General features: G+C 41.2%; 1 protein-coding gene across 15 annotated transcripts in view; it reads left to right on the plus strand.

The window, feature by feature from the left end:
* Window positions 1-12580, plus strand: part of LOC108900947 (muscleblind-like protein 1) — a 64464-nt gene that overhangs the window by 40657 nt on the left and 11227 nt on the right. For 14 of the 15 annotated variants that reach the window (XM_051078884.1, XM_018702230.2, XM_018702232.2 and 11 more), the window contains 2 exons: window positions 5058-5228; window positions 9327-9545. In XM_051078884.1, the coding sequence (XP_050934841.1) occupies window positions 5160-5228; window positions 9327-9545 (288 nt within the window). In that variant the 5' untranslated portion in view covers window positions 5058-5159. Of the gene's footprint in view, window positions 1-4742; window positions 4882-5057; window positions 5229-9326; window positions 9546-12580 lie in introns of those variants that run through there. The other variant, XM_018702241.2, reaches the window with a different exon arrangement.

Here is a 12580-nt window from a genome sequence, read left to right on the forward strand (position 1 = left end):
TCTGCCAAAACTGTGACACACTGTTTCTTGTAAGGCATTATTTAGTGTACACTTCCAGATCCCCCTAATCCCTCTTATCCTTTTTACCACACACTGCTCTCCCTTCAGGACACTAGCACTATGTAGAACTTTCATACCCGGCCCCTGCAGTGCCCAGAAGTAAAAGTTCAGTGCTTGATGAATTAGTTGTACACAACCAAGAACTTTTAGCAGGAATAATACATTTTTTACCACTTGGGGACAGCATAAACAAATTGTAAACACAACAATAACATACTATTAACTTGTTAAGTTGTTAAAGCAAACATATTAGCAAACAGACTGCGGACATTAGCATTCATTTATTGTCATGTTTCTGGTCACCTAATGAGTGTAAGCATAATATTTGATCTAGCTTTAGGTCTCCAGAGAAATATATGTATATTTGGCTGCTAAAAGATCTATTACATTCACCAGCTAGTCACACACTTTCTGTCTGACAACTGTCTGTCTGACATTTGGGGCTGACCTGGTAGTGTCCAGTGAGCCTCAACCAAAACAGTAAAACTATGGTTTATAAGGCCTAAAAAAAAGTTAGTACGAGTGATTCCATTCACATTACACATTGTCATTTCATCAGTTGTTGATAGAAACATTTTGATCAGAGCAGCTTTGCAGCTTTAAAAATATTGTTGTGTCCAGAAGATGGGAACTGAGGCAAGCGGTGCTCACTGTCCTGACTCAGTGTTTTCTTTGTGGATGGTCTCATTGGTATAACCTTGTCACAGAGGATTATGTGATGCTGATTAAAACTATGTTGTATGCTGAGGTCAAAACCAGCCACATGTATGATACCTGAAACTGCAGTGAAAATGCCGCAGTGTTAATTGAAATAACTCAAGGTTAAGACATGCATATTTATGTGTGCATGTATACATGTATACGTAGGTGTACATGTATACGCACACTTGCCTATACATGTATGTGCATTTGAGTCTGAGACCAGGAGCTGAAATATGGCTGAAGGACATCTGGTGTAATGAGGCCAAGGTGATTTATAAGAGCTCCATTCCCTTGCACCTGTGTGCACACACATACACTTAAGAGTGGGACTGTGATAGCTGGTTCACTTTCATTTAATTGCTTGCCAATTAAAAGCAAGGGAAACTGTGCTTTGGCACAGCCAAAACTTGGCAAAAGCAAATTGGTTCAAGTTTCAGAATCTATATTTGGTGATGCGATGTGGAGGCTGTTTATCAAAACCTCACCCAACCCTAACACGTTAGAAGATGTTTTGTGGATTTGAATGGGGAAAGAATACAAGTTGCAAGTGGGAAATTAGTGCAGACAATCGCCTGAAAGGTAGAGAAGAGAAGAGACAGGGAGGAAGATAGAGGAATCGAGAGCGCATGAGAGACAGGTGCAGGTAGTTTGTTAGCATATTACCGTCTCAGTGGAGGACAGGCAGACAGGTAAAGGCGGAACAGAGTCAACTTGAGTGGAGTCTGGTAGTCACACACTCTAGCCAGAGGGAGAACTGCTTTGGCTCAGACATGCTCACCATTAACCTGTACTGACATTGTTTAGACAGCGGGTAAATAGCAGTGAAAAGAGGCAGGAGAGAAGCCAGGACATTAGCATCAGAGGCAATGATCGACAGGGACTTCGGGCTCACGCAGCATTGAATTGTTCAGGCAACAACAACGCAGGAACAGATAATGGGGCCATTGGTGAAAACAGAGGGGTAGGTACGTGTCAGGATACTGACCTTTCTAAATGCCCAGAGGTAAATTCTCATTACTACAAGCATAGTAATTCTGATTTCACCTTTATCCTAATGGTAATACTTTACCCACATAATGCTTTCACAGTGGTGTCTGTTTCCAAGGAACAAAAATAATCTGCAACAGCATAATAATGATGATAGACATAAGATAGTTATTCAGATCAGATTGTGCTGTAATATAAGTGATTCCAGAGCAACGTTTCATCCTGTGTTATTCTATAACTACAACTGATCGAACATCCAGATAATCACATTAAAGCCACTGACCTTGGCCTTTAGGAGATTAGAGGAACATAACTATCATAAGCAAAACATTCCCCAACAAAGCTTTTCTGATCCATCACAATGTTGCCTTTCCTTTCCTCCAAGTCTTCTTTGATTTCTGTCCAGCTCTGCTAAAAGTAGATTTCAAGGAAAGAAAAGTCTTGTGTTGAGTCTGCTGATTCAACCGCTAAACTTTTGTTTTGTTCTGTACATTAAACACAAAATTTTCTTGAGTTTGATGCTTATCGCGATTTCGTAAGAGAGGGTGGAGGGTTTTTTTGAGATTAAAGTCATGATTCAATGAGAGGAAAGACATTGAAGTCATAATATTTTGAGGGAATTGTGAAACCTTTTTGTCAGCTACATTCCATTGTCAATGCGGAACAGCTGACAGACTGATCCCCCTGTTTACTAACATGTCATGTTATAAAAACTTTGGTTTTGAAATGTTGTAACTTTTTCATTCAAAACCTCATGAGTTTATTTTTCGTACATTATTAACTTCATTCTCAAAACACCACAACTTTTTTCTGCACATTTTTTGCCTTTATTCTCAAAATGTCTGATACTTTTGAACTTACTGTTATTCCCAGTATAACTTGACATATTTAAAGATAGTCAAGAATTTAAAATCTGTTTAATGGTAACCACTGTAAATCAATGTGGAGAACGCCCTTAAACAGTGTTTGGGAGATTTTATGTAACGATAAGCTCTGTATGGTCACAGTTAATCACACACACACACACACACACACACACACAAACGCCTGGAGTTGACATACTCGAGTCTAGTTACCCAGAGGGAATGTGCCCTGAAAATCAAAAGACATTAACCAATTAGTGCTGATCAATAGTCACAGCCACACAGGCATGAGCCAGACTAGGAGCATTGTTAATGTGTGCCTCTAGGCCAATCGGCGGACTGGGAATACTATTCCTCTCAGCTCTCAGCCAATGAAAATGCTGGAAGAACTCTTGACATCCTGCTCCTCTCCAATGCAAAGTACCTCTACCGCTGTAGCTAGGCAGAACAGGCTGGCCGAGGAAAGGGAGAGATGGAGAGACGAAAAGGAGAGGAAAGAGGAGAGGTGGGAGGAACAGAGGAAGAGTGGAGGAGTGCATGTGTTAGGTTGTGAAAGCAGGTGCCATAGTGGGCCGCAGTGGGCAGCAGGTAATCTCACTGAGATAAGCAGTAGCATGACAGCCAACCTTTAATTCCCCATGGGAGGTGGTACTGTGGAGTAGTCGCAGGGTTGGTCTCCCCATCCCCTGGAAGTAGATTTATATAAAGGGGGAATGGGAGGAGATGGCTACAGGATGCATTTTTGATGGGGGGAGATTGAGGCGAGAGAAGAAGAAAGAGCGAAACCGACAAAGGCAGAGAGAGAGTATTACTTCTGCTTTGCACATTCTGCACACACAGACATGAAAGTGTTCACATGCAGTGGTGCTGCTGTGATCAGCAGCACCACTGCGTCTGCACTGCTCTGTATTCATGATAAGGAGAGCAAATATCAGCATGGGGCTTAGGATGTATGGGGGTTTGAGGTGAAAGGAAGGGAATGAGGGAGAGTAAAAAAAGAGAAGGAGATATCTAAGATATTACACCTATCCAGGGGTGTGTTCAGTGGAGCAGGCATTATGAGAGTGTAAATTACATTCCCTCCTTCTCCCCTTGGGCTGCCGGCTGCTAGATGAATATAATCACCCACAGCACCAAGCACCCAGACACACGCCTCACTGTCTATAGACACAAACAGAATTTTAGACAGAGTGCCATGTTGTGCGTATGTTTGTCGTCACACTAGTCTCCAATCACGTATTGATCCTGCATCAGTTCTCCAGCTGGTTCTTTTCTGAAATGATGTAAAATATTGACACATAACTCATTCGTCTCAACTGGGAGAGATCAATAGTGATTCACAGGGCCTTGTAAAACATCCGAGATCAAGTGGGACAGCTGCTAAGGTGGTAGGACAGAGGAGAAAGTAGGTCTTTGCTGACTGCAGTTCTCAAAACTATTCCTCTTTGGAGTTAGCGCAAGAGTGCAGCATTGGTTCAGGTAGCAGGTAAATAGATGAGCATTTCTCCTCTATGTCTTTCCTTTTTCTCTTTCTTTTCAATATCCAATCTTTATTTTTACTCAACAACTCTCACACAAAGAGACATGTACTTGATTCTTTTGAACTTAAGCCTTTTCTCTTTTTAATATATTTTTTTCCTTCTAATATAATTTGTCTCAACAAAGGAAGGCCTTTTAATGACCTTTTTAATGCAAGAATGCTGACAGTTCACTGCAGAGGTTGAACAGTAAAGCTGAAACAAATGGTTTATTAACTGTTTAGTTGAGCAACAGAAATTGGTGACTATTTGAGAAAAAAAAAGAATCATTGAGGTCAAGCAAAAATATCTGACACTTCTCTCATTCCAGATCCTTAAATGTGAGCATTTGCTGCTTTTCTTTGACCTCATGTCATAGTAAACTAAACATATTTGTATGACAGAGTAATTTTACGCCTTCACCTTCACCATTAGGAAATTGTAACTCTGAAAACTTTAAATGTTTCAACTATTCTCTGATAGTTGTGAACAGTATCCATTTCATCATTAGGACAGTACACCATTCTCAATGTCTCTTTCTTTCACTGTGTCTATCTGTTAGCAGAGGCAGATAGACAACTAATCCTCTTTATCTTTGCTCTTGAAGCTAATTTGTCCCTCGATGGGACCTTAGAAAAAAGGGGAAGGCAGCAAGCATGCAGCTTGAGTAGCGAAGGAGGGAAAAGAAAGCAGAACTGATCGGTCTTCTTCGCGACAAACCCAGTGGCAGGCCCAGATGTCAGGGATGTGAGGTCAGCGCCTGCTAAATGGGAGGGCAGCAACTTGAGTCAAGGCTCATTACTTCTTTACATTAGGCAACAGTTAAGGGATATGCTATTCTAATTCACCTCCTTCCATGTCTCTGTCTGCCTTTATCCCACCCTCTTTACTCTATCTTCCTCCTCCTCCTCCTGTCTCACCGCAACAGGGCCGCTGTTCCAGGGAGAACTGTAAGTACCTGCATCCACCTCCTCACCTAAAGACCCAGCTGGAGATCAATGGAAGGAACAACCTCATCCAGCAGAAAAACATGGCGATGCTCGCCCAGCAGATGCAGCTCGCTAATGCCATGATGCCCGGCACACAGCTACAGCCAGTGGTGAGAGGACACATATGATTGTTACTTATGACTCTTTATCTGCTTTCTTTATTTTAAATTAGTGCATTAGTTAAGATGAACAAATAAGTTCCCTTACCGTGTTTGAAGAACCAGGTTAGCCGGATGAGAATTCACAGCATCATTTAATTTGTGTGAAAGACCTTAAAAACAGTAGTTTCACAAACACAGTCTTAACTTACAATCCACTTTCTAGCTTTTTCCCAAGTCAACATTCCCTCTCAGTGGATGGAGATGTGTTGAACAAAAAAAGGCTAATGCTCCAAAAAAGTCTAGTTAAGTGGACAATTAGTTCTTCATTTAAGTTCATCATGTTAGCCTGGATTAAATAAGCAATGTCTAAAGAACAGAGCTCAGAACTGAATAACCACCCTTGGCGTAGGAGTTATTTTGTACAGCGATCAATAAAGTATCACATTATTATTATGCAATCATTAACACAAGCATGCACACCCACATGCACGTGCAGCAGATTACATCAGAAATTGCTCTGTGAGTCCGTTGCATGGATCAAGGATCTTCAAGGTGACGGCCCGAGCCCCAGTCAGCCAGTTCAAATGAATCCTTCCCTGCCCTGTCCATGAGACCCTACAGAGCCAATGAGACCTGTCAGTCAGGCTTGAAGTAATTCCTCTGTCTTCCCCTCTGTCCCTTTATGTTTAAGTGAGAGCAGTGGAGTGAATTTGTCTCAGACTATTCAAAAGAGCTTTAGATGCCACATGCTTGGACACACACACACGTATGTGCACACTTAGTGGATGGCTTATCACCCTTATCTGGGGAAGAGGGGCTGTGTCGAGAGGCCCATTGAGAGGAACAGAGGAAACCATGAAAGGGTTTAAAGAAGCAATAGATCTCCCTGGGACTGCAAAGCCTTCCCTTTCTGTTTATGCCATGGGGAGAGAGAAAGTGAGGAGGAGAGGAGGAGGAAGGCAGACTGTCAGAGAAGGACACAGCAGAAGAAGAAAGGGAAGACTGAGTGGAGCAGGAAGAGATAAATGGACAGAGTAGAGACAGGTAGGTAAAGTGAAGAAGATAGGACGACAGCAGTGAGGAGAGATGGCTTTAGACCTGCAGTACAAAGAAAACAGAGCCATGTTGTGTGCAAAGGGAACAAAGGGTAAGACCGGTGCTAGCCTTTCCAGGAATCAGACTTTCTTCCCCCATCCGTCCCCTGTGTCTTTAGCTTAGTTTCCTGCCCCCATCTTCAGTATCTCTTCCACATTTTATCTGCTGCTCTCCCACTTTTTCTGTCTATAGTTGCACCCCCCCCCCCCGAGTGCGTAGGAGAGCGCTTTCATTTCACGCATGGAACTGTGCAGAGGGTGAAGTAATTAGGGTCCATTACAGCTGGCTGTGAGTGATGGTGTTCATGATGCTTTTTATTACAGAGTCAACGTCAGCGGACAGCCCACATTACAATTATATCTATCTACAGCACTGTATCCTCACTCATTCACATTTAAGAAAACATCACTAGGAAATTTGGTGTACTTGCTTGGTGCAGACAGTGTATAAAAATAAGGGCAAAAGGGAAGGGCATTCCAGTGGTGCCTCACTTCTGTAATTAGATGTATTTCCATGTTTGGGCAGGAGTTAAGCAGGGATGTAGTCTAGTGTTGAAAAGTAGTTGCATCATAACAAACAAAGCCCAGGATGTGCTAAGTGTAGCTGATGTAGTAATCCAACTATATTCAGTACATTTGAATTCAGGTTTCCTCATTAATTAAATTTGATGGGTAAGAAGTAGAGATCTGGTGCATATTTAGAATCAGTGACATATTTCACAATTCTTTAAAAAGGGCTTAAATTTGTGTTAACATTAAAGTGATATTAAGTTTTCTACAGATAACATAATGCAGTCCCTCTTTGACAAAAAGAAAGCTAAATGAATAAGCAGTAAAAAAAAAAAAAAAAACACCCCTGCTCGACTCAACACACTCATGAGTTTTGTTGCTACAGCCTTACTTGGTCTGGTATGACCAGTATTTCATGGTGACTAATTACATTACTGCTGCAGTTTGTGAGCTAATGACTTTTCTCTACTTGTGTTGCTATTACACTACATTTACCATATTCCCATAATTGTCACTTATGATCACATTGTAAGCTGTTCAGCAATAGTTCACAGTGTTGCTTCAAGATTCATTTTATTCATTCAAGGTCTAATAGGTGTTATGCATTCTATTTGTTCATCTCACTTTTTTGTCTCATCATATTGATGAACTTTTAATTGCCATATTTTATTTGTCAAATTGCTGACATTTGTAGCTTTGAAATATTTCAATTTGCATCCAATTAAAGCACCTTGTAACTTTATATTTAAATGTGATGACCAGGTGCTGTTTTTTTGAATAATGTATTGCATAAAATAATCAGGACATAGGATACTGTAAATATTACAGTCCTTGCAACTCAGCATAAAATATGTGAATAAGCCTAGTGCCATAAAGACGAATAGCAAAACAGGATTATTATACAACTTTAAAGACTGTGCCATTTTAGCATTTTAAATATTGATTTCATGTTGTTTTCTAATTCCACAGGATCATTTGACATCATATAAAAAACTTACCATTACCTGACATAGCACAACGCTGAAACACAGCTCAAAGTCACATTGCTTTTGATCTTTCTATTTAGTCCTTAGAAAACAAGTTGAGTTGTTCCTCGTCAATACCCTGATGAAAACGTCGGAGTATTTGTTTGTTACATAAAATTTTGATGTGGAAAAGTAGTCTTTGATCTGTAATCTTAAAATCATTGAGGTGTGTTTGCAATGCACATTTTGCACAATATATTTTTCTAATCTGGATTCAGAGTAAGTAAAAGGGGAAATCTTTGTAACTCAAAGATTGTTTGAGAAAGAATTACACACACATTATATCACTGCTGTGAAACAAATTGCTGACAGGAGGCATGCAGTGAGTTTTTTTTCTGTTCCTGCTGTGTAAATATGTTCAATTTAACATAATTGTTTTAAATCTGTTGCGATTGTGATTTATAGCAAGAATGCTCTGCCATAGCATCATTGGAAATGATTCAGTGCAAAGTGAAGAGACATCACAGAACAGTCCGTTAACAAGGTCACAAACTTCTTGCAGGATGACATCACTGCATTGTTGAAACCTCATGACTGTGAGTCTTTTCAATGACATCATACCTATGTTATCCTAACCATGAACTGTGAATATTGCTGATATGTGAGCACCTTGAGAGAGAAGCACATCTACTTTTCCAGAGCATCTTGTGATAGGACATAATTCTTCAGACATTCCGGAGAGCAGCAGTGGAAGCATTAGAAAGTCTGATGTTACTGATTTTCTGAGTCATCCCAGAGCAACGATGAGGTTTTGGGAGGAATGTAGATGTCCAGCTCTGGCTGCTGCTGCTCTATTACTCACTGTGTCATGTTGGCAGGGGCTCAAGAGACAATCCTCAGACTGGGGCTGAGGTCAGGAACGTGCAGGGAAAACTTGCAGTGTGCTACGTCAGCTAGCATACTCTTTAGCCTCCCTCATGGCGAATGTGGCGAAGGCTTTTTCTCCTGCAAACACAGCAAATACATTGTTGTACAGTGTAGCCCCTCTCTCCCCTCTCACATGCATGCACAGCTTGATGTCCCTCATTCTTATTACTCCTGCCTTTGTGATCTTTGATGTATGAAGTGTGTGATTCCATCTGATCCATGTAGGGAGAATGTGACACCACATACAGAGCCTAGGCCTCCTCTTTGTGTTAGAGCAAATGAAAGACAAGCAGCCATAAAACAAGTCACATTCTGTTTCTTTAGATGTAAGCCCATTAATTGTCTATTTTTGTCATCTTCTTTGTCTCCATACCCACCCCACACTTCCTATGCGATATATCCTCTTTATAATTGCATACATCTCTTATTTCACTATATACTCTATAACATCAAGTGGTAATTTAAGTAGGAAAGAGGAAGGATGGCATTATACTTATTGGTAGATGTAATTAAAAATTCAACATTTTTATATATAGACTTTGAAAAAAAAAAAGAATTTGCTCACTTTTGCTCAATTTTGTCCAACTCTCTCATTTTCCATGTGCCCACAGCCCATGTTTTCAGTCACACCCAGCCTTGCAACCAATGCCAATGCTGCTGCGGCAGCGGCTGCTGCGTTTAACCCCTACCTTGGCCCTGTGTCGCCCGGCCTGATGCCTGCTGACATCTTGCCCAGTGCCCCTGTACTGGTCACCAGCAACCCCAGTGTCCCTGTACCTGCTGCTGCTGCTGCTGCTGCACAGAAACTCATGAGGACAGACAGACTGGAGGTGAGAAACACACACATTTGCGCTCACAGTCACGGGGATAAGTGGGAAAAATATGGCCGCATAAGCACATATACACACACACACACCACTGATCACACAGATGAGAGAATTTGCATAATTATTTTGTCACTTTCATATCAGTCACAGATTAAAAGATAGATTAGCAAAACTCTAGTAAGCACTGCACCCGGTGAGGATCTTTTTCCCAGCTATGTAAACAGATTGAGCTTTGAAATGTGGGCTGTGCCTATTTGAATATTAAAGGCATGGGTAGGAAAGTCTTGCTTCAACAGTTTCTGTTTGTAGACTTTAATTATGTATCTGGTACACAGTTTCTGTTACAGTAACTATATCCCATTACCATAATACAGTCATTACCTGGACTTAAGCAAAGAGAAAGAGACGTTAATGAGAGTATCTCTCTACAAACATTACTGTTATCGATGTTGCATCCAATCAAAGGCAGGAGACAACATTGTTTGGCACAACCTCAAGTTATACTGTACCAGTATGTAATTTTCAGAAAAATCTTTAATTCTTCTATGAAAGTGATCAGTCATGAAACCTGATGAGTGCTGCTCCTCTAGCTGTGTTCAGATAATCATTAATTGGACAGTAAGTCAATCTCATCCATTATGTAGCCCCACCCGGGGAACACTCGCAGCGGAATAATGGGGAAATCGTTGGAGGCAGGCAGGAGGTGTGTGAGAACGTTAGGAAGGTTACATTTAAAACGTTATGTTTGGTAGCTGGGTAATTAATGGAGGTGAGGCTTAGGAAGTCTCTTGGCCCAATTAATGAGTGGACAACATGCAGAGCGAGGGAGAGGGTCAGTGACAGGAAAAGGAGATGGAGGGGGAGATAGGAAATCAATTTGTAGACCTGTTATAGCCTATCAGGGGAGGGGTTGGGGCAAGCAGAGACAAAGGACAGAGTGGTGATTGAATTTCATAAGGGAGTCGTGACTTGTGGGAAGAAGTTATAGAAGCTGTGAGAAGTTGAAGGCAAAAAGTTGTTGTTAATAGAAGAAGAACATGCAGGTCTTGATGCAGACTGAGAACTGAGATTATTTTCTGGCAAAGGATTGATAGCATTCTGCACCAAAGTCCAGTAAACAGACATGAAATATTTATTAGCCAAATGCAATAATTGGCAGCAGGGGGCAACATCTGCTCATTTTCAGTGTTTTTCCCCCCTAGATATTTCGGCCTAGTGGTCAACACTGCCTATAGCGCTCAGCTTGGGTATACTGGTGAAGCTTTTTGATTGGGAGAATTCACATCCTAGCCTAATTTGTCAGGAACTAGGTTTGCTAAAAATAACATAGAGAAAAAGGCCAGCCATATTTTAGTTTCTAGTGTGTAGTTCAAAATAAACATAGCTGGAATTCTGTGGAGCAACACTCATACCAGTCAGTAGATATGTTGCAGTCTGTTTCCTTGAGGCTGAGAGAAAGTCCTATTTTAGAAGACAATCCTCCAGACTGTTCCTCCTGAGAAATATTTTTCCAGCAGTCTCTCTGTCTCTAGCTTGCATGGAGCTATACTGCAGTATTTCAGCATGCATAAAATCATATGTTGCTTACCTGCAACCATGGTGATGTAAATGGCCCAGAGGGACAGTTACCATGGGGACAGAAATATGATTAACAGGCCAGTTATTTGTTTGTCCTACTAAGCACTTTTAGTGGGTTAGCTCCCTCTAATGCATGATTAGCCACTGTTCAGAGGAACACACCTGGTTCACAGAACATCAAATTGCTTCCATTTAGTCTTCCCTCTCTCCACTAATTTTTTTCTGTGCCAGCCACACTCACTTGATCCCCAAAGACTCTACTCTGTCTCCTTGATCCCCATCTCTCTGTCCTTTTTACTCTTTATTCATCAGCCACTCTCACATTTTCCTTTCTCTCCCTTGTTTCCTCCCTCCCTCCCTTCCTCCCTCCCTCACCTGCCTCTCCAACATCTGCCTGACAACAAGGCAGCCTGTTTTTTTTGTTTTTTTTTTTTAAATAAGACCAGTAGCAGCAGTGGTGTTGGTAGCAGTGGTGGGGAATGAATGTGTGAGTGTGTGTGTGTAGGTGTACATTTGAATGCGAATGTGTGAGCGCGTGAGCGAGGTACATATGAGAAAGAAGAGCCAGTCGGAGGGAGAATTCCACCCCATCGTTCACACAGATCAGTTATTGTGGATGATGAGCTGTCATGACAGGAGACAGAGCAGGGTTAGTTTGCAGATAACTGCACTGGTGGCCTTTTGTCTGGCAGACGGTCCACCACAAATCAAATTCTTTATACATGCAGACAGTGAGGTTGGTAAACAAACATTTGGTTAATGGCTTGTTCTATCACAATAACTGATAGATCGATACAGCATACCATGAAATTGCATATAATTTAGTGTAGGATTGTCGGCTGACTGTACTCAAACAGAGATCTTAAATTAAAGCACAGCTCTTCACATGTCAAAATTTAATTCTAGAAAAAAATGCTGCTTCATAATTTATATGTGCACCCATCTTGTGTGTGTGTGTGTGTGTGCGTGTGCATGAGTTATTTTGTATGGGCTGTTTATTACGTCAGCTACAGCCTCCCTTGAGGGTAACCAGCCTCATATTTCCCATGAGCCTCATTGAGCCCCTACATTCAGGCTGAGGCAATCACTTTCCCAACTGTTCACGCAGGTGCTGCCCCCTTCTGTCTTTTATCAGTAAGAACATTGACGCAGCTCATTTGAATAATGGATAAAGTTTGCGTGATTGATGAGTCTGTAAACGCTGGTTACGGTCTGTTCTTCTTATCAATCAACAGTAATGGCCAAACCTGTCATTAAGATTGGTTAGCTCTGTCTGGTAAAGTGATTGTCAAGTTCTGAAATGACTGCACAGATTGATTACTTCATCAAATGTGAAGTAAAGTGAACAGTAACTTCATAATGTGTGTGTGTGTGAGTCTGGTATTTGTGTGCTTTTCTGTGCATTGGAGTATGTGTTTTAGGTTTATGATCGATTTTTTGATGTCATGTAAACAAAATAA

This window comes from Lates calcarifer, linkage group LG21, assembly GCF_001640805.2.
Source record: "Lates calcarifer isolate ASB-BC8 linkage group LG21, TLL_Latcal_v3, whole genome shotgun sequence".
Classification (NCBI taxonomy): Eukaryota; Metazoa; Chordata; class Actinopteri; family Centropomidae; genus Lates; species Lates calcarifer.